We start from the raw sequence: 27,733 nt of genomic DNA, 5'->3' as shown, positions 1-27,733 counted from the left end.
CAGCATTAACATCTCCCAGTATTCTTATCATCCAGTTACATACCCCATGCACCCCTAGACCCATGGGGTCGTAACATTTAGCAAATAAGTGGCCAATTCAAGTTACTTTTTTGGATTGTTGTGTATGTTATTGAAGGTTCTTATTAAACTTAAATTCATCAAATCCAGTGTCTGCTTTATTTAAAGGTAACTATTAGGCTAATAATGTCTCTTTGTTAAAAATGCAGGTGGATTTAATCAAAACAGACATTTTTATCCTGTGCTTTGAAACTAGTGCAACATCTGTAATATAATAGTGCCTAGGGAGAGAGTTTTGCTCAAAATTGCTCAATCTCTGGTGCAAGCCATGTCTAAAAAAAACTCCCTAAATAACCATACATACACAACCACCTCTTCACATTTTAAATAACTATATTACATAAAAACATCCCAAGAATAGGAAGTAAAAATGACTAACATGGCCATTGGCCAGTTAAGCTATGTTCCATGTGAAGATCATGATGGAAATAGCAGACTCAGGGTGCATGCAACACTGAGCTCATTCTACGGTGTACACACATACGCCACCCGCTCACTGTGAAACACAGCTGTGGCCCAGCTCCTTTGGGCAGTTCCCTGTAGCCAGTTTGTTTTTTGTGTTCATGTGAACATACTGAGGTCATGACCTCTCTTACATCTATGGTAATTCTTGGCATGCATATGATGAAAAAAAAACTAAACGAGGCAATCTTTAGAATGCATGATAGTGTTTATTAACTGACTGTGTGAAACACAGCCCCTATCACCAGCAACAAACAGCCTATATGAGCAGAAGGCAGAGGAATAAGCCTGGAAGCTGAGGACTCTGGAGTGGTCATCTGGCACTAAAAGCTAGGATGTGAGGGGGCTTCAAAGCAGGGTATCAGAGCAGTGACATCAGGGCATGGTATCAGAGCAGGGTATCAGAACAGTGACATCAGAGCATGGTATCAGGACAGTGACATCAAAACAGTGACATGAGAGCAGGGTATTATAACAGTGGCATCAGCAGGGTATCAGAAGAGTGACATCAGAACAGAGGTGTTGATACAGTGATATCAATGTTTTCCAGCTTGTCTGGGCGAAGGTTGGGGTACAGTGGAGTCAAACATTTGCAAACACCTAAAACCTCTGATTTCCCAAAGCGGATCATGATCTGAGAAAAATAGAGAGAGAGAAAGAGAGAGAGAGAGAGAGAGAGAGAGAAACACCTTAATCCTCTTATCCCCACAGTGCACTGAGATCCGAAAGAGCGAGAGTGATAAAATGCACATGAATTTCATTACATTATATTCAGTGCTAAATACATACAATAACAGAAGTGATACTTCATTACTGTGAAAAGCCCCCATTTAATGAAACAGTAAGTGCTGATGGGTGGGGACACTCAGAACATAGACACAGACTCCTGTGTAGGTTTGTGAGGACCTAACTGTGTGCACTCACATGGAAAATACTGTTACTCCCGTAAAGAATTAATGTTGGATTTCTGACATCACATCGGAATCTCCTTTACTTCACAAGTCCACTGGCCGCCCATAGATCCCTGGAGGGGGGACAGAGAGAGAGAGAGAGAGAGAGAGAGAGAGAGAGAAAGAATAAACACACAATATACAAGGTAGCACAGTTTGAGTACAGCACCCACTCTACTGTGCACACAGGCAAGGCAACTGGAGCACATTTAAAGTCAAATTCAGATTAAAATATTTAATTTTAAATAACAGCATACTGTCACCCCCCCAATTCTAGCTGGATGCCCCCCCCCCCCCCCCCAAGCGGGGTTGAGAAGATGAGCAGAGAGAAGGAAGTTCTGAGTCTTGAGATCCAGAGTACAGTCAACATCACTGAAACAGCATTATTGTGTTTCTATGGACTAAATATTATTTATAAATAACAGACAGTAAACTGCACTGGACTTAAAAAAAGACTAATATGAATTAATCTGTTTATCCGTGTGCGTGTGTGTGTGTCTGCAAATGTGTGTCTGTGCGTGCGAGTGTGTGCATGTGCATGGAGGGGTATATTTGCGGTGAAAAGCCTCTGTACTCACAGAAACCGCCATTGGATCGAGACACCCCATGTCGAAAACTCCTCCCTGAAACACAAACTCAGTTAGTGGTGAGGGAAGACAAAATGGTGCACCCCCTCAATCCGTTCATACCTACAAAAAACGGCTGAACGCAAATTCAAGCGGCTAAATGCCGGAATACAAATGAACATGCTTAAACGCGAATATAAATGCTCAAATCCAAACTCAAAGACAAATGCATAAATGTGAACAAGTCTGCAGGGTAAAACAGTCAAAAACAGGACCTAAGCCTAAAATGCTTAAAAGGTAAATGCTTGAATTAAGATGCAGAACGCGCGCGGGTCCTCCTCACCTGGATGATGTTGACGGTCTCCAGGTTGATGTTCCCACTGATCTGCATGGTGGTCACATGCTCCACCGGAATGCGGTGCGCGAACATGTGGAAATCAGCGCCGTTCACTTTCACCTGCAAGACATTACATCACAGGTTAAATACCTGGCTCAAAGGCAGAAAGTCTCCTACCCAGGAATCGAACCTGTGACCTTCAGGTTACAAGATCAGTTCCTCACCCATATAATATCAAACTTTGCTCCAGAAAAAATAGATTATATTTGCAGTAAGGAGGCATTACATGTATGCACACAATGCGAATGCACACAGACGTGCAGTGCACGCACACACAGAAAATTTATATGTAAATTCATGCACACAAACACAGTTCCTGTCCATCTGACCTGGTAGCCCGCTTTGGTGGCCATGAAGAGCAGCTCAAAGCTATCCCCCCTATGGAAGGCTATCGGAGCGACCCTCTCCTCCTGTCCCCAGGCGCCGCTCTGGAAGCTGTTGAACACCGCCACCTCTTCTGGCTCAAATTGGGCGTTGAAGTGGAGCGCTAGGTCGCAGCCTGCAGCCTCCCCGCCCATCAGGTCAATGCTAAAGCTGCAGGGGGTGACAGAGAGCAAAAAAAAAAGTTTCATCACAGATTCCTTTGAGTCAGCAGATGAGAAACTCCACTCTCAGAATCCTCCAGTATTTCCATCTTCTCTGCTTCTTAACTACAGGAGGTTCCAACTGGCAACAAGAGCTTTTGGCATTTATTACAATACAGAAACCACATTTCCGCATTTCCATTGTTTCTTAAATCATGTGACTAAATTTTCAGAAGATGCGTCACTTTTGAATGTTTTGGCTTCATTGATGTGGAGACAGAACTTGTATTGCTAAGAATACAGAGCTGAATATCTGGTTGATGTATAGAATATGTGATGCTCAGACAGGAAACGGCACACTGTGAAAAAAAGCTGTCTTGTGTTGCCATGGTTTCCGGCTGTGTGTGCTGCCACATCTTCCTAAACCACGGCATATTGTCGGCTCAGATAGGGACTGTTAATGCGCCGTCACCCTAATCCCACTCTACCCCACATTTCCAGCAGAGCTCCATCCAATTTATATGCTAGTGAAAAAAAAATCTATATTATCACCAATATCCAATATCCACACATAAACCCTAACCACAGAGTCACGAGACAAAAGGCAAAACTGCACTCGCAGCACAGGGAAGTGAGGTTTTATACATTGTGTAACAGGTTGAGAATCAGTGAGCTGTTAATCCCTGAAATCAACCAATAAAATGATCTTTTGCCCCTTATGACAACAAAATGATTGGGAGAAATCAGGGAGTCTCTGAGAATCTAAAACAGTTCGGCAAATGAATGAATGAGGTTCCACAAAAACCTCATTCATTAATTTGCCCTTAAGTACTGTCACAGCCCAAATCGCTGCAGTACCCTCCATAGCCAGCAGGGGCTCCTCACCTTGGGATATTCTGGGGAACTGTAATCTTGTAGCTCACGGACGTCCCCTCCTTAAGACCGTCTGGGATGGGTACCACTATTGGCCCGCTCTGCACAACAAGAACACTGGGATTAATACAGAGCAGTTTGTCTGTTGCAGTGGTTCATAACCCTGGTGCTGGAGAGATGTAGGGGTCTGCTGTGTTTCACCGTCAATCAGCACTTAACTGAACGCTCATTCAAAGCACTGATCACAGTGTAACTCTCTTGTTCCTAGTTTTTTTTTTGGGTATAAAGGGTTTTATGAGGCTACGGCTAAAACAGAAACTAGCACATGCGTTAGCTCACAAGGACCAGGGTTGCAAATCGGTCGACTGATACAGAATACAGATGGAGGGATGCAGAAGTGTGAGCAATGCAGTAGCACAGTCAGTGTGTAAAAACGCAGAGGTTTTCGTGTGTGTGAGAGAGAGGGAGACAGAATGTTCAAGTGCATGTGTACAGGTGTGTGTGTGTGTGTGTGTGTGTGTGTGTGGGGGGTGAGAGGTGACTTTACTCACAGTAACAACCACTGTTTCGAAACTTGCGGTTCCATGCAAGCCCAACATTGCTCCCTGAAACACAAACTCAGTTAGTGATGAGTCGGGGGACACAAATCAGTGCAGCTCCTAATCCACTTATATCTAAAAATGGCTAAATGCAAATTTAAATGCATGAATGCAAATAGAGAAAAATGGCCACTTTGTGAGACACTGGCTAAGAGGATCCGCTAAATGTCTGAAAGTAAAGGCCTAGATTTAAATGCGAACTGCGTGATGCTCCTCCTCACCTCTACGATGTTGACAGTTGGCATGTTGACGTTCCCGGCAATCAGAAGGGCTCTCACTTGCTCTACTGGAATGCGGTGCTTAAACAAGTAGAACTCGTGACCATTTATGTTCACCTGTAGCAATGAGAGAGAAAAGTAGGGAATCAGGAAAGGCTGAAATTCTAAATTACTGCTAAATATTATTTCACCCTCCAAACCATTTGGTTCATCAATTGAATATCATGTCATACTGTTAGTAAATGAGATTTTATTCATCTGCAGTAAGAAGTAGTTACACGTAAGCACACAGTAACACACCCAAGAACATACAAACACGCAATCATAAAAAACATGCAATGCACACACATATTTTAAAATGTAGAAACAGACGCAAATGCGCACACGCACACACACACACACACACACACACACAGTTCCTGTCTGTATGACCTGGTAGCCCTCAGAGGTGATGATCATGACCAGCTGAAAGTCTTCTCCCTTATGGAAGGGCATCACATCGACCCTCTCCTCCGTTTCCCAGCTGCCGTTCCGGCAGGAGTTGAACACCACCGCCGGTGAGGGATCGAACTGTGGGCAGAAGCGGAAGGCCGTGTCGGAGCCTTCCGCGGTCCCACACTGCAGGTCGATGTTGAACCTGTAGGTGGCGACAGAGAGGAAGGACGTTCTATCACAGACTCTGTTGCCTCGCCAGGTATGTCACTCAGGTTCTTGCGACCCTTGTCAGTTCTTCTCTGTCCTCTCTGTTTCTGAACTACAGGAGGTCCTGATTGGTACCAGAAGCTTCTGGCGCTTTACTACAATTATAGTACAAGATACTGGGCAGCAGTGTAGGACGCTTTACACTGCTGTTTGAGAAAGGTGCTAAACCTGCATTGCTTCAGTATACATTCTGCTGTATAAATGGATGCAACTGATAAAATTGATACACAGTGAAGTGTGCCTAACTGCCCACTCCAGGGGAACCCTCATTAGAAGAACCTGCCCTGCTTTCATAGAATACAAGCCCCTCTGCTAGCTAAGCCAAGATTTAATCAGAAACAAATACAGTAAACAATATTTTAAACGTGGGTCATTCATTCTTCCACCGCAATTCCGTGCAGTACCTATCTTAACCCGAAGAGCGCAACTCACCCAGTGCTTTCATTGGGAATCATTCCCAGGAAGGTCACAGTTGTCCCCAATGCCAAACCACCGGGAAGTGGTGTCACAGATGGGGCAGTCTGCACAACACAAACACAGGCATTCTTACAGAGCAGTTTGTCAGTTGCAGTGATTCATAACCCTGGTGCTGGAGAGCTGTAGGGTCTGCTGCCTTTCACTGTCAATCAGAACTTAATTAGTCAATCGCTTAACATAGCTGATCACTCAGTTAATTCATCAAACCTGCTTTATTGGCTTTATTGATGGGGTTGACGGTTTTAAGGCAAAAACAGAAACCAGCGCTCATTGCAGCTCACAAGGACCAATGAACACAAAGCAGTGCAGCTCCAAATCAAATCACATTTACAAATCCACAAATGCAAATGCAAATGCAAATGGAAAAATGCAAATACAAATGTCTAATTGAAATGTGTGCTGTGTAAAACACTGGATCAGCTGAAGGTCCAGAAGTAAATGGCTAAATTTAAATGCGCACTGTTCCGCCTCACCTCAATAATGCTGACAGTCTGTATGGAGACGTTTCCAATGACCTGCAGGGCAGTCACTCTCTTCACTGGTATGCGGTGCTTGAACAAGTAGAGCTCATTTCCGTTCACCTTCACCTGCGGGAGCCGGAGAGGAAGGCAGGGGGTCAATTTTCTATTAAAAAATTCCAATCATCTTTTTATTTTTTTATTTTGCAAAGCATGCAGTCAAGTCAATCGAAAATAATTCCCCACTCCGGGAAATAAGATTATATTTCATAGCAGTAAGGAGGAATTATGCATATGCACGTAATGCACACACACCCACGCGAAATGCACACATATACAAAAAAAGAATTCATAGATGCGAACGTATGAAATATACATGCTCCTGTCTTTCGTACCTGGTAGCCTGCCGAGGTGATATTGATGAGCAACACAAAGCTCTGCCCCTTACAGAAAGGCATTTCATGGACCTTCTCTTGTTCTCCCCAGGCGCCGTGCTGGAAGGAGTTGAACACCACACCCGAGGTCTCGAACTGGGGACTGAAGTGGAACGCCGTGTCACAGTCGTCAGTGTCTCCACACTGCAGGTTGATGCAGAAACTGCAGGGGGCGACAGAGAGCGAGAAAGTTTTGTCAGTGATTTCTTGGTCACCGGATAAGACTCTCAGCTCTAACAATCTGCCTTCATCTGTCCTGCTTCTGAACTACAGGAGGTTCCGTTTGGGAATAGGAGCCTCTGCATCAAATCGGAATGGTTTGCTCATGCACTGATTTTCCAAAGCATAACGTGGGAATGTGCTTCCCTGCACTTTTTTATGGACTCCAATAAGCACACAAACGTCAGCTACAAACACATCCCAGCCCAGGGGCTTGCCATTAAACTATGATCCAGTATTCTTCCAGAGATGTTTTCCACCAATGCTTCTTCTTGCACAGTGAACTCCAAACTGCAGAGAGTCCACATTTACAGAGAACAAACTTGACTGATCGACAAAAAATTCAGATTGGAGATACAGGCTGAGGAAATCACATTTCGATGAGGTAGAGAGGATTCCTTTATTACAGGAGTTTAGCTACTATGAGCTGTCAATCACTGACTCTTTTGAAAGGATTTTGCTCTCGACAGCAGAACAGAAAGTTTCGGTGAAATCATGGAGTCACTGAGAACATATAATGGGTCCACCAATTCTCAGTCCCTTGGAACCTCATTCCAATCCCTTATTCTCCCTCCTCACCCAGAAATCAATTGAGGTCCGCCATCTTTAAGGACATTCCAACCCATTAAATGCTCCTTGAAGGAGCTACAAGCAAGCAGCTAGGAGGCTCCAGAAGGCTTCCTTGCTTGAGCAAGGAAACATGAGTGCAACCTTTTTGCGAAAGCGCATAAATCTTTTGGAACGCGCATAAATGATCGACCTGTCGATCCATCTTCCACGTCTGTAATTTACGTGGCTTCAAGCTGACACTTGAACACTCAACACTGAACAAGGACATTCCCATTTGCCTAATACATGCTTCCTCTGTCCTTGCGTCCTTTCCTCGCAGCCTCCATTGAGAGGAGTGAGGAACGGAAGCAAGGAGTAAAAATAAGCAATTGGAATGGGGCCAGCGTCTCAGTCCCATTATCTGCAGCACCTTCCGCGACCAGCAGGGAGCTCCTCACCAGGTGATATCTTGAGGAATTGTTCCCTCGAAGGACATTGACATCCCTGACTTCAAACTCTCAGGCATGGGCACCACAGATTGGATGGTCTGCGTAACACAAACACTGGGATTAATACACAGCAGCTTGTCTGTTGCAGTGGTTCATTGCCCTGGTGCTCGAGAGATTTAGGGTCTACTGGGTTTCACTCTCAATCAATATGTAATTGATTTTTAAAGCAGTTCATTGCACAATTAACAGACTTCATTTGGTTCATTGGGGCAAAAAGGATTTATGATTTTAAGTGAAGAACATACACCAGCACACCTTGCGGCTCACAAAGACCAGGGTTTTGAATGTGTTGGTCTACTGAATCAGACTACAGATGGAGAGATGGAGAGGTATGAGCAATGTAGTAGGGACAAAGTAGGACTGAGTTATGAGTGTGTGTATGTGTGTGAGAATTAAAGTGAGAGTGTGTGTGTCTGTGCATCTGCGTGTGTGTGTGTGTGAGAGAGAGAGAGAGTGAGAGTGAGTGAGTCTGTGCGTCTGTGTGTGTGTGTGTGAGAGAGAGAGAGAGTGAGAGTGAGAGCGTGTGTGTGTGTGTGTGCGTGTGTGTGTGTGTATGTATGTAGTGAGAGGCCAGAATGTTCACACTAACCCCAATTCGTGCTGGACTTGTAAATGACCGTACGGTTTCCTGAAAAACAAATTCAATCAGGGGTGTGTCAGGGGAAATTCAATCAAATCTACAGATGGCCAAATGCTATTACAATAGGCTACATGCAAATGGTAAAATGTCCGCTGTTTAAGGCACTAGGTAGAAGGATTTGCTAAATGCTGAAAATGAAACGGCTGAATTTAAAAGGTAGAAAGCACGCTGCTCCTCCTCACCTGGATGATATTTACGGTCTCCATGGAGACATTCCCAATGACCTGCAGGCAGCGTACTTGATCAAAGGATATGCGGTGCTTGAAGAGGTAGAATTGCTTATCATTTACATTCATCTGCAAGGGATGGAGAGCAAGACAGGGAGACAAGTCAAATTTTCTATTGTTGTTATTAATGCTATTTCATGTCCAAAGCATTCAACATGTCAATTAAACGTCACACTCTTCCATAGTAACTGACATTGCATTCCCTTGCAGTAATGAGGTATTACAGGAATATACACAATGCGAGAACATACAAACATTCAATGCACACATACAAAAAAAATGTGCAAATGCACACACGCACACACACACACACACACACAGGCACAAAGTTCCTGTCCTTCTGACCTGGTAGCCCTCTGCGGTGATGATGATGACCAGAACAAAGGCCTGGCCCTTAGTGAAGGGCATCTCAGCGACCTTCTCGGCCTCTTCCCAGCTGCCATTGCGGAATGTGTTGAACACCACCTCTGAGGTGTCAAACAGCAGGTTAATGTGTAAGGCTGTGTCACTGGCCTCGGTCACTCCGGTCTGCAGATTGATGCAGAACCTGCATGGGGCGATAGAGAGAGAGAGGGAGGTAGAGAGAGAGAGAGAGAGAGAGTCAGGAAGTTTCTTCAATGATTCCTTTGAGTCACCAAGACGCTCAGCTCTTACGATCCTCCTCAGAGCTTCAATCCCCCCTCTGCTTCTGAACTAGATGAGGCTCTGTTTGGTAACAGTTTGGAGTGCTTTATTACAATACAGAATGTACAACAACACAGGTTTGTTCTCCATCACATCTTTCAATGAATTTTCAGAATTTTGCATAAATTTGGAATGTTTTTACATCATTGTTAGGGAGACACAGGTGGGCATCTGATTGATATGCAGAATCTGTGGTTCTTCTGAAACATCCAAGCCAAAAGTACCACAGTATTCTAACTGGACAGTTTTCCACAACTGACTTCAGTATGACATAAATTAAACACTAAATATTACACAGGAGGTTTTTAAGTGTCACTCAAGTTCTTCTCCACTCCAATCATGGTATTTACACTGTGATACAATGTTATATTGCCATCTTAAAACAAACGAGACAGTACCGCATAGTGTAAAAAAACAGATTTGTATATTGTGTAGTACTGTCAACCTCCATAACGACAGGCAGAAGACCATCCATTACACTAATATGCCCCGTTACACAATGTTCTCCCTCAAAGAAAATAACCAGATGGGTGTGGTGAGGTACTGAGCTCACACAAGAACTGTACCCTGTCATTAAAGCTGCCTTTTGTGTTGCCTTATGTCGTTAAACCCTAGTCTCCAAGCAAGCAAAACTGCACAGCGATGGGGGAGTGAGGTTTTATGAACTGGACAATAGGCAGGGCTATAGTGTGCTGTGTTTCAACCAATGAAAGCATCCGTATGAGAATGAAATGATGGGGAGATATCAGGGAGTAACTGAGAGCATATAATAGTCCCACCTGTTTTTTGATTCACAAAGCCTAATTCATTCTTCCACAAAGAAGTAGCCTGACCCCCATTCTCCACAGTGCCCTCCATGGTCAGCAGGGGCTGCTCACCTGGTAATGTCCATGGGAATAATTCCCTTGAAGGCCATTGACATCCCCACCTTCAGATTGCCTGGCATGGGTGCCACAGATTGGACAGGCTGCACAACACAAACACTGGGATTAACACAGAGCAGTTTGTCTGTTGCAGTTGTTTATGGCCCTGGTGCTGAGGTGCTGGAGAGCTGTGGACTGCTGAGTTTCACTGTCAATCAGCACTGAATTGATCAATCATTTAATGCAGCCGCTCACACGGTTAACTCACCTCATCTAGTTTACTGGGTCTAAAGGGGCTTATGATTTTAAGTCAACAACAAAAACCAGTGCACCATGCGTCTTACAAGTACCAGGGCTGTACATAAAAGTGCTATATAAATGCAGTCCATTTACAATGAATACAGTAAAGACTAATGGAGCACGTTCAGTGTGTGAAAACAGAGAGACTGAATTGTGTGTGTGTGTGTGTGTGTGTGTGTGTGTGTGTGTGGTGAAAGGCCAGAGCATTCACACATACCCCAAGTTGCGCTGGACTTGGATATTTTGGAACCGGTTCCTGAAAGACAAACCCAGTTAGCAGCGTGTCAGGGAAAACCAGACAATGCACCTTCAACTCCAATCACATCTAGAAATGCCTGAATACTAAATCTAAACAGAAATACCTTAATGAAAATACCAAATGCATAAATGCAAAACAAATGGTGTAATTGTAACTGTAAAACACTGGATAAGAGGATTGACTTAAGGCCTAAAATAAAAGGTCTACATTTAAATGCAGAATGCACTCTGCTCCTCCTCACCACAACGTTCACGGTCTTCATGAGGACGTCTCCAGCGACATGCAGGCCTCTCACTTGCTCCAGTGGTATGCGGTGCTTGAAGAAGTAGAACTCAGTGCCGTTTATGGTCACCTGCAGGAGCCGGAGAGGAAGGCAGGAAGTCAAGAAATGCTTCTATTCAAAAATTCTGATTATGTTATTTTTCTGTTTAAAGTATTCAGTCTGTCAATGAAATGTCACGCCCAACTCCAGTAAATGAAATTAAACTCCTCTGCAGTAAGGAGGTATAACATGAATGCACACAATAAACGTGCCCAAACCGACACAAACATACACACACTCATAAAAAATACATACAGTATGCATGCGTGCACACATGCACGATTCCTGTCCTTCTCACCTGGTAACCTTCTAAGGTGATGATATAGACCACTACAAATGCTTGCCCCAAAGTGAAGGGCATCTTTTCAACCTTCTCCGCCTCCTCCCAGCTGCCGTTTCGGAAGGTGTTGAACACCACCACCGACGTGTCAAACTGAGGGCTGAAGTGGAACGCTATGTCACTCTCTTTAGCATCCCCACACTGCAGGTTGATGCTGAACCTGTAGGGGGCAACAAAGAATGAGGAAGTTTTATCTCAGCTACCTTTTGAATAACCAGATAAGACACAGGGAGGCAGATGTACTAAGCCTTTTTGCGTAGTTTCAATTAAATGATTTTGCTTGCCATTGCAAAACAAAATGATTTGGTGAAATCGGTTAGTCCCTGAAAGCATATAAAAATTTCACACATTTTTACTTCAGCAAAATTCCCTCATTCATTCATTCATTCATTCATTCAGCCATCACAAAAAAACAACTCTGTTCCATTCGCGGCAATAACTTCCATGGCCAACAGGGGGCTTCTCACCTCTTGGTCACATCAGGTACCGTTCCTTGGAAGGTCAGTGTCGTCCCTGTCTTCAAAGTGCCTTGGACAGGTTCCAGAAATTGGACAGTCTGCAGAACACAAACACTGGGATTCACACAGAGCCGTTTGGTTGCAGTGGATCTTAACCCTGTTGCTGGAGAGCTAAAGGGTCTTCTGGGTTTCACTAATGATCACCATCTGATGGATGAACAGATTAAAGCAGTTGATTACACCATTAACTCTGCTCATCTGGTTTATTGGGTCTAAATCACATCAAAACAAAATACCAGCAACCTTGTGGCTCACAAGAAGCAGGGTCATGAATCTGGTCTATCGCAACAGAATGCAGATGGAGAGATGGAGGGTGTGAGTAATGCAGTACAGTCAGCGTAAAAACACAGTGACTGGGAAGTGTGTATGTTGTGCATGTGTGTGTGTGTGTGTGTGTGTGTGCGCATGTAGTGAGAGGCCAGAGCATTCATACTAACCCCCAGTTCTGCTGGAGTTGGATATTGTCCGGCTCCCTGAAACACAAACTCAGTTAGGGGTGGGTCAGGGAAATCCAAATCCAATCGTATCTACAAATACTTGAATGCAAATATAATGATTTAAATACAAACGCCTTACTGAAAGTACCAAAAGGCGTAATTGAAGACAAAATGGTGTAATAGTAACTGTAAAACACTGGATAAGAGGATCGGCTTAAGGCCTAAAATAAAGGCCTATATTTAATTGCAAAATGCACTCTGCTCCTCCTCACCTCTACGACGTCGATGGTTGGCACAGAAACGTCCCCAGTGACCTGCAAGGTTCTCACTTGCTCCAGCGGTATGCGGTGCTTGAACAAGTAGAACTCAGTGCCGTTTATGTTCACCTGCAAGAGCCGGAAAGGAAGGGAGTGAGACAAGAAAGGCTGCTATTCAAAAATTCTGGTGATGTCACTTTTCTGTCATCACCAGTATTTAAAGTCAATTAAATCACACCCTACAAGACAAAATGAGAATAAATTTCTCTGCAGTAAGGAAGTATCGCATGAATGCACACAATACACACGCAAAACTGCACGCACAACTGCTGTCCTCCTCACCTGGTAACCTTCTAAGGTGATGATATAGACCAGCACAAATGACTCCCCCCTAGTGAAGGGCATCTTATCAACCTTCTCTGCCTCCTCCCAGACGCCGTTTCGGAAGGTGTTGAACATCACCAAAGACGTTTCAAACTGGGGGTTGAAGTGGAACGCTATGTCACTGCCTGGAGTGTCTGCACACTGCAGGTTGATGCTGAACCTGCAGGGGGCGAAAGAGAGCAAAGAGGTTTTTTTCAGTGATTCCTTTGAGTCACCAGACAAGACACTCTAGCTCTTACAAAAAGAGGAAAAGAAAGAATTGCGCAGCATTTTTACCATTCATAACAACAATACATTAATGCAGCCTTTTACATGAGAAAAACTCAAGTTTTACGCAATTTTGGTTCTGCAAAAACCCTCATTCATTCATCCATTACGAAAAAACGTCTCTGCCACATTCCCTGAAGTAACCATCATGGTCAGCAAGGAGATTCTCACTTTCTGCTCTCCTTGGGAATCACTCCCTTGAAGGTCAGTGTCGTTCCTGTCTTCAAGCTGCCTGGAACGGGTACCTGAGATTGGATGACCTGTACAACACAGACACTGGGATTAATACAGAGCAGTCTGTCTGTTGCAGTAGTTCATAACGCTGGTGCTGGACAGCTGCAGGGGTCTGCTGGGTTTCACCATCAATCAGCACTCAAAAAATCAGTTATTCAGAGCAGATGATCAAACAGTTAACTCATTGAGTCTAAATGGGTAGGTGATTTTAAGTTAATAACAAAAGCCAGTAAAGGCTGTTGGTCTATTGCAATAAAATGCACGCAGAGAGATGGAGGGTGTGCGTAATGTTGCAGCACAGTTACTGTGTAAAAACACAGAGGGACTGAGATGTGTGTCTGTGAGTGCTCATGTGTGTACATGCACGAGTTTGTGCACGTGTGTGCATTAGCGCTAACCTCTCTTACTTCTTCTTCTGGTTTCTTCTCGGGTTCTGGTATTACTTCCTGAAACACAAACGCAGTGAGTGAGTGGGATAAATTATAAAACAGCACAGCTCCCAATAAAATCATATCTACAAATGCCTGAATCCAAATGTAAATATGTTCACTTTGAAAGCCTCTGGAGGAGAGAATCTTCTAAAAAAATATAAAATAAATAACCGCTTAAATTTAAATGTAGATTGGCCACACTTCCCCCTTACCTCGTGTACGTTGATTTTCGTCAGAAGGGTTATGTTCCCATAGACCTTTACGGCACGCACTTGACCCATTTCGATGCGGTGCTTGAACAAGTGGAACGGAATGCCATTTACGGTTATCTGAAAGAGCCATAGAGGAAGTCAGAGAGTGAAGAAAGGTTGTGATAACACATTTCGGTTAATGTTAATTTTTTTTTTTCTACAAATTGGTCAGTATGAGTTATATGTCATAACCAACTTCAGTAAATGAGATTACATTCCTCTGCAGTATAGAGGCATTACACATATGCACTATGCACACAGTATACACACACACACACACACACACACACACACACACACATACATGCACACGCACACATACACGCACACACACACACACACACACACACACATACATGCACACACACACATCCATACAGTTGTCCATCTGACCTGGTAGCCCACTGGGGTGACAAGGAAGAACAACAAAAAGTTCCCCCCCTTAATGAAGGGCATCCCATCGGCCTTCTCCTCTTCTCCCCACTGGCCATTCTGGAAGCTGTTGAACACCACCTCCTCCGAGGGCTTGAACTGGGAGCTCAAGCGGAATGCTATGTCACTGCCCTCAGTGTCTCCACATGACAGGTCAACGATGAACCTGCAGGGGGTGACAGAGAGCAGGGGAGATTAGGTACAGATTCCTTTGAGTGACTGGGCAAGAAAATCAACGCTCACAATCCTCCGCAGTCCTTCAATACTGTCTGCTTCTACAGCCGGTTTCAGATGGTAAGAGGAAAACCTGTGACTTCATTACGAGTCAGAATGTACATCACCACGGAATTTCTATTCATCACACCAATTCAATGAATTCTCTGGATCATCATCAATCTGGATCAGGAGGGAGATATAACTTGATTACAGAGTTGCAGCCACGGAAAAGAAACTCTGCCCTGCAGTAACACCCATGGCTGCTCACCTGGTGATATCCTCGGGAATTGTTACCGGGAAGAACACTGACATCCCAGCCTTCAAACCAGTTGGGACGGGCGCAGACTGGGTGACCACCTGCGCAACACAAACACTGGGATTCAAGCAAAGCAGCTTGTCTATTGCAGTGGTTCATAACCCTGGTGCTGGAGAGCTGTAGGGTCTGCTTGTGTGATCTGCTGGGTTTCAGTGTTTTTCAATTAAAGCAGCTGATCACAATGTTAACTGACCTCATGTGGTTAAATGTGGCAAATTCAGTTGATTATTTTAAGGCAAAAACAAAACCAAGCAAACTCTGTGAATTTACAGGTTGCAGATCTGTCTATTGTACCAGAATACGGATGGAGAGATGGAGGGTGTGAGTAATATGGTACAGGAAGTGTATAAAAACACAGAGGGACTGAAGTGTGTGTGTGTGTGTGTGTGTGTGTGTAAGCGAGAGTGTTTGTGTGGAAAGGCAGCATACTCACCATAACCTCAGTATGATCGATTTCATGTACATCTTCCTTCTGTACTTCTACTTCCTGAAACACAACCTCAGGGGGGTCAGTGGGGGTGCCACGATGAAAAATAAAAGTGTCTAAGTGCAAACACAAGGTCTTAAATGTAAAAAATATTGCACAGTGTAATACACTGGACAAGAATATCTGATGCATGCTTCAACGTAAAGACATATATTTAAATGTAGAATGCATGCTGCTCCAACTCACGTCAATGCAGCTGGTGGTCTGTATGAAGACTTCCCCAACGACCTGCACAGCGTTCACTTGCTCCGCTGGTATACGGTGCTTGAAAAAGCAGAACTTACGACGGTTTACGTACACCTGCGGGAGCCGGAGAGCAAGGTAAGGGTCAGGAAATGATGTAATAAAAATATTCTGTTAAAGTTTGTTTTTCCTCAGTTTTCTGTCAATTGAATATCATAGCCTACTCTTGTATATAAGACTGTATTCCTCTGCAGTACGAAAGCATTATGTGGATGTTCACAATGAACACACGCACTCACAAACACAGACACACAGAGTTCCTATAACTTCTGACCTGGAAGCCCTCTGCAGTGATAATATAGACCAGCTCGAAGCTCTCCCCCTTATTGAAGGGCATCTCATCGACCTTCTCCTCTGTTTCCCAGCTGCCTTTCTGGAAGGAGTTCAACACCACCGCCTTGGTGGGCTCGAACCGGGGGTTGAAGTGGAAGGCTATGTCAGAGTCTTTCGTGTACCCACACAGCAGGTTGATGGCAAAACTGTGTGGGCAGAAAGAGAGCACAGATGTTTTATCACAGGATTCCACAGGAGTACTCAGCTCTTACAACCCCCCCCCCCCCCCCCCCCCCCCCCACTCAGAGCTTCTGAACTACAGGAAGTCCCAGTTGGTAACAGTAACAGGAGTTTTCAGAGCTTTAATTACAGTACAGCTTGTCAGCTGCCTCAGTGTCGTCCTTCATTACACACCCCTTGATGAATTTTCAGAAGATGCACACATTTTGAAGGCTTTCACGTCATCAGCAGAGAGACAGAGTCTGTTTGACCAGTAGAATATGTGTTTTCATTCTCGGAAAGATTCAAGCGAAACACAATCACAGCAAGAGGCTGTGCCAATGCTTTTCCATGAAGGGTAAATTCCAAACCTCAGAAGGCCAACTGGAACACGTTGCATGCCGAAGTGTAGAGATTTCTGAGCTTTATTGTGATCATGCATGCAAATTTTCCCATAAAAACGAATGATTTCATCAATATCCTCAAACGTTGTTAAACTCTGAGCATGTACTCAAGGAAAAATAGCACAAGTAATTAGTGATATCTCTTGAACTGCTTTATACTGTTGGCACAACTACAGTCAGCAGGGGACGTCTTACCTTGCGATCTCACTGGGAATTGTTCCCTTGAAAAACAGAGCCTTCCCTGTCACCAAATTGCCAGGGACATGCTCCACATGTGGGAGGGTCTGTGCAACACAAACACTTTGATTAATACAAAGCAGTGTCTATAAACATTGAGTAACTGAGATGTGTGTGTGTGTGTGTGTTGGGAGGACGGTGTATGCACACTAACCTCTGGTACTTTTTCTTCTACAACTGGTTTTTCTTTAATCTGTACATCTCCTCCCTGAAACACAAATGCCGGAGTGGGTGGAGAAATACAAAACAACACACTTCATTATCAAATAAACAAATACCTAAATACAAATACAACTGCTCAGGGCTGTTATTGAACGCAAGTAGAGCTGTACTGAAATTTTCTTTATAAGTCAACAGATTATAACATGTCTCCTTAATTCCAGCTGTATTTATTATAAACATCATTGTAACCCATAAAGCTTTAAATCACCACATGGCCGCTGGAACAAAAAAAAAACAGCGGTCTCATTAGTTTGAAAAAATAGGAGGAAAAATGTTCAGGAATTATGGGATATAGCCTACCTCAATTAAAAAAATTTTCAATAAGCATTTAAAAGGAAGTGTTTTGCATTCTTTTTTCATTCAATTAACTTGATTAATCCTCAGAATAATGAACAGAATACGTGTTAGTGACACCACTAACAGGTGGATCTACGAAATACCAAAAAGCCGAAATGCAGAAGGCACACTGTTTCTCCTTACCGCGACCATGTTGGCGGACTGAATGAAGATGGTCCCAGTGATCTCTAGGGCGCTGATGTGCTCTACCGGCATGCGGTGTTTGAACAAGTGGTACCGCTGACCGTTTATGATCACCTGCAGGAGCCAGAGAGGAAGGCAGGGAGTCAAGAGAGGCTGCTGTGCAATATACCCGTAAATCTTACTTTTTCCACCAAGTGATTCAATCTGTCAATTGAATATCATGCCCCATTCGAGTAAATGAGATTATATTCCTCTGCATTAAGGAGGCATTACATGCATATACGCAACATGCACAAACACCACACAGAGTTCCTGTTCCTCCTGACCTGGTAGCCCTCTACGGTGACAAGGATAGCCATCTCAAAGCTCTCTCCATGTACTAAGGGCATCGCCTCTACCCTCTCCTCCTCTTCCCAGTTGCCATTCTTGAAGCTGTTGAACACCACCACGTCTGAAGGCTCGAAGCGGGGGTTGAAGTGGAAGGCTATGTCAGAGCCTTTAATCGTCCCATACTGCAGGTTGATGGCAAAGCTGTGGGAGCCGAAAGAGGGTTAAGAAAGTTTTATCATATTCCACTGGGCCTCCAGATAAGATACTCAGCTGTTTACAGTCCGTCTACTCCGTCTATTAACCCCCTTCTTCTTAATTACAAAGAGATTCTGTCGCTTTACTGTAACATATAATGCCCATCATCGTGGCCCTCGAAGAATTTTCAGAAGATGTATCAAGTGCAAATTATTTGGCATCATTGTTACTTGATCACTAGTTCAATTATATGCTAATGTCCTAGTGTAAAGATAGCAACTATCCTCCATATTGTGAAAACCTAATAGCAGAGTCACTAAGCAGGCTGCACTAGCGACGGGAGAGCAAGGTTTCATGAACTGCATAATAGACGGAGCTAGAGTATGGTGATCTGTCATTCACTGATGTTTCAACCAATCAAAAGCTGTTGCTCCCTAAAGCAGAACTAAATGGGGAAAATCATGGAGTCACTGAGAGTTTGTAGTACTGCCATACATTTCTGGGTCCACACTGCGGATTTAAATTTTAAAGAATTTCCATGATCGATTTCCACTAACATTAATGAACAGCTATAAATTAATCATTAACAAAACATCATTATTATGTGGGAAGGAGCGCTAGGCATCAGCACTGTTGACAGGGGCCGTCGAATATCTGATTGTAATAACCGACAAGACGACAAGGCCCAAAATCTTATACATTGTTGCACTTAGTTAATATTGTAACAATATTGTTAAAATGCATATGACTCAAATAACACTGTAGGCTGCGTTAAGGTTGACTTATCATCCAAAATGGCTGAAAATTCACGAACACAAAATTGTGGAAATCGCGCAGATGGCTAATGGCCGTTGATATTAGGGTTGCTAATGATTAATCAAAGATAGATTATTTGCCTTTGATCGATCAATTGAACGGATCAAACTGAACAATGTGGGGTCTCAACTGTATCAGCGGTCATCAGTAGGCACTTTACCTCTGGATGTCTTCGGGAATTGTTCCACGGAAGAACAGAGCCATCCCCGGCCTCAAACCGCCATAGACGGGTCCCACGTGTGGGATGCTCTGTCCAACACAAACACTGGGATTAACACAAAGCAGTTTACCTGGTCGCAGTGGTTCATAACCCTGGTTCTGGAGAGATGTAGGGTCTGCTGGGTTTCACTATCAATCAGCACGTCATTAATCAATTCATTAAAGCAGCTGATCACACAGGTAACTCACCTGACCTTGATAACTGGATCAAAATGGGTTGGGGATATTTAGGCAAAAACAAAAAACCAGGACACCCTGCAGCTTACAAGGACCAAGGTTACAAATCTCTGTCTGGGGACCTCACAAGTGTGATGTAACGCAGAGCAAAACCGTTACCCATACATGGATTTCCAAATCAAAGCATACTTTCTCTATGGAGAAAATGAATGGGAGTTTCCCATAATCATCCCTGTCACGGTCTGTGATCTAAACTGGCGTTTAAAAACTTAGATGCTTTTATCCAGACACAAGGAAATGCAGATGGAGGGATGTTAGTAACGCAGAATCACACAGTCAGTGTCGAAAAACACTGAGGGACTGAGGTTTTGTGTGCGTCTCTGTGTGTGGTGTAAGGCCAGTATACTCACAGGAACCTCAATCTTTCCATGACCCTCCACAGTTTGTCCTCCCTGAAACACAAACTCATTTAGCGGTGGGTGGGGAAACCCAGACAGAACAATGCATGTCCTAATCAAAATATTTCTGCAACTTCCAAAAAATGCTAAATCAAATGCCAAAAAGATCAAAATGATAAAATGCAAATACAAATTCTAAAATGAAAATATAAATTCTGAAATGCTCATGTAAATGTTGTAAATGTGTAAATTTATATGCAGAATGCATGCTGTTCCTCCTCACCGGGATCATGTTCAGGGTCTTCATGGAGATGTCCCCAGTGATGTTCACGGCACTCACGTGCTCCACCGGCATGCGGTGCTTGAACAGGTAGTACTGGCGACCGTTTATGTTCACCTGTGGGAGGAAGGATGAACGGGAGTCAGGAACCAACGGCTGCTGATCAAAATTTCTATGAATGTTATTTTTTTTAACTCCCAACCATTCAATCTGTCAATGGAACGCCATGCCAGCAGGAGGCACTGTGCTTACACACAGTACACACTCATGAAAATGCAAGCACTCACACAAACATAGACATAAACTGAAATACACACATACCATGCAATTTGCACATATACAAAAAAAAAATACACATATGTATACATATGTACATACTACGCAGTGGTCGTTATTCTTACCTGGTAGCCCTCTAAGGTGATAATGTAGACCACCTCAAACTCCTCCCCCTTAGTGAAGGGCATCACATCGACCTTCTCCTCCGTTTCCCAGGTGCCGTTCTTGAAGGAGTTGAACACCACCACTGGTGAGGGATCGAATCGGGGGTTGAAGTGGAAGGCTATGTCAGATCCTTCGATCTGCCCATACTGCAGGTTGATGGCAAAACTGTAGGGGGCAACATAAAGCAAGGATGTTTATCACAGGATCCTGACAGTAACCAGGTAAGATACTCTGCCCTTACAATCCTGCCTCAGACTTTCAACCATCTCTATTTCTGAACTATAGGAGGTTCTGGTTGTTCACAGAAGTTTCTGGTATTTCATTTAAAAAAACAAAACAAACAACACGTCCGATGTGACAGAGCTGTTCCTCATCTCAGCCCTTAATGAATTTCCACAAGAAGCATCAAATTGAATTGCATCAGTTTCAGCAATAGGGAGTCAATGTTAAGAATGCTGAGATGAGTAAGCAGATTATTTATACAATACTGTGTGTGGATGTATGCTCTGAAACTTTCAAGTGAATGACATCACTACAAGGGTCTGCTAAGTGAACTTTTCTCACTGAACAGCTTTTCACAACCCACTTCATGGTGTGACGACAGTTAAATATCACAAATCACATCAGGGTTGCTTTGGTTCCAGGCGTACTGGCGTCCCGCTCTACTTCAGCCACAGCACTTACACAGTGATACAGTGTTTTAATGCCTCGATTACAGGGACATTCCACCGCAAAACAACATTAACCTCGTTTAACAAATCAAGCCAGAACTAATTAAATCTCTTTAAGGCTGCCCAAAGCGATCTTCGCATAGTAATAGTGGCAGGAGGAAACTTGGTAAAGGGTATATGTCATGATAACAAACATCTCTACCCTTGCTCGTTTTTTTTTTTGCAGAACTACAATGGGCGGGTAATTAGAATTTTGAGGGATTGTGAATGAGAAACTTGTGCAATAATCTCACTGCACACACATTTCCTGTAGTACTCCATTCAATTCACGCGAGTCACGATTGGATAAATCATCAGAGCAGCTTCTTTTTTTCCCTACCAGGATACTGTAGTCAAGTTGTTACAGTCTGTTCAAAAAGTATACGCATATGAGTCACAAACAATCCAAGCACGGGGCCTCACCATAAGCCATTAGATAATTTTGTCCTGTGAAAATGGCTCTCTATGATGAATTAATTTTCAGACAACTTCAGAAATCCCATTCTACGGAACTCGACCGATCAACAAGAATTTGTAAAGAAAATTTGATGCTAGACATGTGCCGTGGAGCATATTACATAGTAGAGTGCAATATCTGAGCGTTGTCACGACTAAATTGATGCTCGCTTTCTCTAAAATATAACTCAATATTGTCGTCAGTATCCTGGAGTGTGGTTAAGCCCTAATCACAGAGTCACTAAGCAGCTGAAACTGCACTAGCGATGGCAAGAGAGGGGGTTCATGAGTTGAATAATCAGTGGACCACTAGTGAGCTGTCAATCACTGACTTCCTTCAGCCAAAGAAAGTATGAATTGGCCCCATTTCCTGCTCTACCCTCCATGGCTCCTCACCTTTTGATATCTTGGGGAACAGTTCCCTTGAAGTACAGATACATCCCTGGCCTCAAACCGCCATAGGTGGCCTCCACGTGTGGGATTTTCTGCAAAACACAAACATTGGGGTTAATGCAAAGCAGTTTGTCTGTCGCAGTGGTTCATAACCTTGGTGCTGGTTAGCTGTAGGGTCTGCTGGGTTTCACTGTGGACCAGCACTTAATTGATCAATCAATTAAAGCAGTTGATCACACATTTAATTTACATCACCTGGCTTACATGGGTCAAAAGTGGTTTGTGATTTTTAGTTTTTTAAATAAAATAAAAACCTTTGTCCTCATAAGGACAAAGCTTGCAATTCTTTTGGTCTAGCAACCGAATGCAGATGGAGGATGTGAGTAATGCAGTGGCACATTCAGTGTGTAAAAACACAGAGGAACTTATGTGTGGGTTTGTGTGAAAGAAATAGAGAGAACAAATGCACGTGTACATTTGGATGGCCGTGGGATCGAGCGTATGTGTGTGCATGTGTGTGCGCGTGCGTGTGTGCTGTAAGAGGCCAGCATACTCACAGTAATCTCAATCTTTCCCAGAGTTAGTTGTCTCTGTCCTCCCTGAAACACAAACCCAGTTAGGGGTGGGGAAACAAAACAATAAATACCTTATCCAGTCATATCCTCAAAATTCAAAGACAAATGCTTAAATATGAAAAAATCTGTGCTATGCAAGACACTCTGTGACAAGATGTTTAAATGTAGAAAGCACGCTGGTACTCCTCACCTCAATCATGTTGATGTGCTGTATGGAAACATCCCCAAGGATCTCTATAGCACTCACTTGCTCCACCGGCATGCGGTGCTTGAACAAGTGGAAGTGACGACCGTTTACGAACACCTGCAGGAACCAGAGTGAAAGACAGGCAGTCAAGAAAGGCTGCTGGTCAATATTTCTGTTATTCTTCCTTTTTCTTCCAAAGCATCACATTTGTCTATGTAATATCATGCCATACTCTAGAAAATTAGATTAAAAGGCATAATAGGGGTGTTGCATGTATTCACACAATACACACACGTATACACACGTGAAAATCATGCACAAAAGAAAAAAAAGAAATACACAAACGTGCACATTCACACTCATGGTCACACAAACACAGTTCCTGTCTTTCTGACCTGGTAGCCTTCTGTGGTGATAATGATGACTGTCTCAAAGTCCTTCCCCTTTTTGAAGGGCATCTCAGTGGGCTTCTCCTCCTCTTCCCAGTTGCCGTTCTTGAAGGAGTTGAACACCACCGCCTCTTCGGTGTCGAACCGTGGGTTGAAGTGTAAGGCCCTGTCACATCCTTCGATCTGCCCATACTGCAGGTTGATGGAAAAACTGTAGGGGGTGACAGAGAGCAAGGATGTTTTATCATACGTTCCTGAGAGTAACCAGGTAAGATAGTCTGCTTTTAGAATCCTCCTCAGTCCTTCAGTCCTCTCTGCTTCTGAACTACAGGAGATTCTGGTTGGTAACAGACGTTTTGGGTGCTTTACTGCAACACAGAATGTCCATTGCCTCAGTATTGTTCTTCATCCCACCCCTTCATTTTCAGACGGTGTCAAATTAGAATGTTTTGGCTTCATGAGTAGGGAAGCGGAGCTTGAAATGTTAAGGACCCTAACACAGATAAGTATCTGACTGACCCATATTGTTTGTGGTTTCATTCTCTGAAACATCCTAACAGATTGTATGACATCAAGTGTAATGTTAAGAATACAGAGATAAGTATCTGGTTTATCTGGAGAATGTGTGGATTCATGATCAGAAGCATTCAAGCATCACAAAAAGTATCCACTCACTGACTATTTTAAATTCCACATTTTTTCATAATTGACTTGAGAATGTAACATTAATAAGAAATTGAAAATAGTTCAGCCTATTTTTGATTACATGAATTCTCAGTTGGTCTTCTTCCATTAAGGGGCTGCTCACCGTTTGACCGCTTGAGGAACGGTTCCCTTGAAGTACAGATACATCCCAGGCCTCAGTCCGCCAGTGATGGGCTCCAAATGTGGGGTGGTCTGTGGAACACAAACACTAGGATTCATATGGAGCAGTTTGTCTGTTGCAGTGAGTCATAGCCCTGGTGTGGGAGAGCTGTAGGGTCTGCTGGGCTTCAAGGTGGAAATATGCTTGGTGAGAAGTTTCTCTGAAATTGAACTACTGCCAAACATGACGCCACACACAAATGATACTCCACGCCAGGAGGCATGCCAGTGCATGGCTAGCTGGGCCAGCAGGGATGTGCACACTGCGGTGGCCAAAGTCGGTGTGGAGTTGTATTTGCTCAGCTGGTATACTGTACTCCCTGCTTAATTTATCAGTCAATTACAGCAGCTGATCACAGTTAACTCTCCATACTGGTTTCACTGGGTCTAAAGGTCTAGGTGATTTTAAGACAAAAGCCAGCAAACCTTACAGCTCACAAAGACTGAGGTAATAGATTCCATTTTTTTCTGTTTTTCAACAGAATGCAGATGAAGAGGTGTCAGAAATGTAGAAGAGCAGTCTGTGTAAAACCACAGAGGGTCTGAAATGTGTGTTTGAAAGACAGAGAACAAGAATATGTGTGTGAGTGTGTGTGTGTGTGTGGTGAGAGGTTGTACTCACACTAACCACCACCGGTCCTGGAGGTGGCAGTTTAGGTGCTCCTTCTCCTCCCTGAAACACAAACTCAGTTACAGGTAGGAGAAAACAAAATCTCCTGATTAAAGAAAAAAATCCTAAATACAAATACTCAAATGAAAACCAGCGATTAAATTTAGAAATGAACTATTTAAGTAAATGTTGAAATTAAATATAGAACACACGCTCCTCACCTCTATCATGTTGACGGTTTTCATGGTGACGTCCCCAACTATCTTAATGGCACTCACATGCTCCACTGGCATGCGGTGCTTGAACAAGTAGAAGTAACGACCGTTCACATACACCTGCAGGAGCCAAAGAAGAAGCCAGAGAGTCAAGGAAGGCTGTTATTCAATATTTTTGTTAACATAATTTTTTCTCCAAAACAATTGAATCTATTGCCTAATCTAATGCTCCAATAATTGAGATTATATTCCTCTGCAGTAAGGAGGTAATACATCTATGCACAGATACAACAAAAAAAGTACAAATGCACACATACACACAAACACAGACAGACATACAGACACACACTTCTTGTACTTCTGACCTGGTAACCCTCTGGGTTGATCAGGATGACTGTCTCAAAGTCCTTCCCCTTTTGAAAGGGCATCTCAGAGGGCTTCTCCTCCTCTTCCCATTTGCCACTCCGGAAGGTGTTGAACACCACCACATTGGAATCAATTCGGGGGTTGAAGTGTAAGGCTATGTCAGCGTCATTCAGCTGCCCATACTGCAGGTTGATTGAAAAACTGTAGGGAGCAACAGAGAGCAATGGAGTTTTATCACAGATTCATGAAATGTAACCATATAAGACTAAGCTTTTACTGCAGGTTTATGTGAAACTTGCAATTTAAGTTTAACATATAGGCAACATATATATATATATATAGATATATATGAAAACAATTATAGAGCACAGCGATCAGCTTGATATATCTCGCCCACCACTAGCAGAGTGAGTGGAATGCTGTCGGTGAAGTCGTCTATCGTGCTGCTATGGTTCCTCCAATGAGCCATGACAAATCCCCTAAGGCCCTGCTGTCATTGGTTCAGTTAGACTTAATGAGATGAAATCTCACATAAAAGGCACTGTACACACACATTTCTGGCAGAGCTCAATTCACCTCACGTAGCGGTATGATAAATCTTCATAGCAGCATTTTTTCCCTGCCATGGCAGAGTGTTGCCACCGTGCTACAATATGACTGGCCATTCCGGTGAATTGTGTTTTTGGGGTGTGTGTTTAACATTTGCTTTGTGTACTACAATAAGCACATACACATGAGCCTCAAACAAGTCAAGCCCACGGGCTCCCCATTAACCTATGATCCAGCTTTCTTTAAAGAATTTTCCAACATCTGCCAGTGTTTCAGCAATTCTATTCTACAGAGAAGAAAGCGCACATTTTAACAATAAATTAACAATCGATCGCCGACTTCCTTCAGCCAATGCCTGCAGTAGCCTCTGTGGATCCTCACCTTTTGATCTCCTCAGGAAGGGTTCCCCTGAAGGTCAAAAACATTCCGGTCCTCAAACCGCCATAGACGGGCCCCACGTGTGGGATTTTCTGCACAACACAAACACTGGGATTAATAAAGAGCAGTTTGCCTGATGCAGTGGTTCATAACCCTGGTGCTGCAAGCGGAAGGGTTTGCTGGGTTTTCACTGTCAATCAGCGCTTTTTTAGGAAATCAATTAAAGCAGCTGATCACACAGTTGACTCACTTCACCTGCTTAACTGGGTCTAAAGAGTCAAAAACAAAAAACCATCACACCCTGCAACTCACAAGGACCACGGTTGCCAGGGTTTTGAGTCAGTTGGTCTGTTACAACAGAATACAGATGGAGGGGTGTGAATAATGCTGTCGCCCAGTCAGTGTGGAAAAGCACTGATACGTGTGTGTGTCAAGGAGAAATCATTTGTGTATGCATGTGTGTGGAGAGAGGCCAGGGTACTCACTGTAACAACCATGTTTGCTAGACTTGGATGCAAGCCTCCTTCTCCTCCCTGAAACACAAACTCAGTTAGGAGCTGGAAAAACAAAGCCATATACTTTCTCATCCAGTAATACAAATGATAAAAATGCAATTCCAAATACCTGAATTCAAATACCAAAAGGTAAATACAAATGGTCAATATGCTGCGTCGGATGCTTTACAAATATGCTTTAAATCTGTCAAAAGTAAATGGCAAAATTTAAATGTAGAGTGCACGCTGCTCCTCCTCACCCCGATCATGTCGACGGTCTGCATGGTGATGTTTCCGCCGATCAGCAGGGCGCTCACGTGCTCCAGCGGCATGCGGTGCTTGAACAAGTGGAATGCTCGACCGTTTACATTCACCTGCAGGAGTAGAAGGCAGAGAATAAAAAATTAAAAAAAAATTCAGATTCAAAATTTTCTCTTAAAGTTACTTTTTCCTTCCAAAGCGTTAAATCTGTCAGTGAATATCAGGCCCTATATGCCACTAAATGAGGCGGCATTGCACGTATGAGTAAAATACACAGGAATGCAAAAACAGAACGCCAAGATACAAGCACACACAATTGTGCAGTGCACACACATACAAAAAATGAGTGAATACAGAGATTGAGACAAACAAATGCAGTTCCCATTCTTCTGACCTGGTAGCCCTCTGTGGTGATAATGTAGAGGACCTCAAAGTCCTCTCCCTTACGGAACGGCATCTCAGTGGGCGTCTC

General features: G+C 43.5%; 2 protein-coding genes across 2 annotated transcripts in view; both read right to left on the bottom strand.

The window, feature by feature from the left end:
* Nucleotides 1-27,733, bottom strand: part of LOC118210154 — a 158,747-nt gene that overhangs the window by 91,048 nt on the left and 39,966 nt on the right. The window lies entirely within an intron of this gene.
* On the bottom strand, nt 730-27,276 carry LOC118210155. The gene is made up of 51 exons (XM_035386095.1): nt 27,261-27,276; nt 26,992-27,039; nt 26,510-26,598; nt 25,579-25,780; nt 25,220-25,333; nt 25,011-25,061; nt 24,333-24,421; nt 23,531-23,735; nt 23,139-23,252; nt 22,931-22,972; nt 22,377-22,465; nt 20,775-20,979; nt 20,377-20,490; nt 20,106-20,147; nt 19,460-19,548; nt 18,285-18,489; nt 17,959-18,072; nt 17,411-17,464; nt 17,215-17,303; nt 16,398-16,602; nt 16,067-16,180; nt 15,827-15,880; nt 15,346-15,434; nt 14,823-15,027; nt 14,391-14,507; nt 14,146-14,193; nt 13,685-13,773; nt 13,205-13,406; nt 12,878-12,991; nt 12,606-12,641; nt 12,118-12,206; nt 11,609-11,810; nt 11,230-11,340; nt 10,947-10,985; nt 10,445-10,533; nt 9,228-9,429; nt 8,838-8,951; nt 8,605-8,643; nt 7,965-8,053; nt 6,700-6,901; nt 6,320-6,433; nt 5,802-5,890; nt 5,100-5,304; nt 4,671-4,784; nt 4,402-4,455; nt 3,863-3,951; nt 2,783-2,987; nt 2,400-2,513; nt 2,069-2,113; nt 1,465-1,564; nt 730-1,174 (listed from the first exon to the last, which is right to left on the bottom strand). Exons 1-50 carry the CDS (start codon nt 27,267-27,269, stop codon nt 1,514-1,516), a joined length of 5,493 nt encoding a protein of 1,830 aa, XP_035241986.1. The 5' UTR covers nt 27,270-27,276; the 3' UTR covers nt 730-1,174; nt 1,465-1,513.

Source organism: Anguilla anguilla, chromosome 12 (assembly GCF_013347855.1).
Source record: "Anguilla anguilla isolate fAngAng1 chromosome 12, fAngAng1.pri, whole genome shotgun sequence".
Lineage (NCBI taxonomy): Eukaryota > Metazoa > Chordata > Actinopteri > Anguilliformes > Anguillidae > Anguilla > Anguilla anguilla.
Note: the sequence above shows the minus strand (reverse complement) of the source record. Positions and strands in the feature narration are given on the sequence as shown.

Bases quoted from the DNA above. Each gene is read 5' to 3' on its own strand.
- LOC118210155 (XM_035386095.1), bottom strand. The intron at 23,736-24,332 runs GTGAGCAGCCCC...CACCCCCTACAG, and splicing joins GTTCCTCAAGCGGTCAAACG to TTTTTCCATCAACCTGCAGT. The intron at 16,603-17,214 runs GTAAGACGTCCC...CTGCCCACACAG, and splicing joins ATTCCCAGTGAGATCGCAAG to TTTTGCCATCAACCTGCTGT.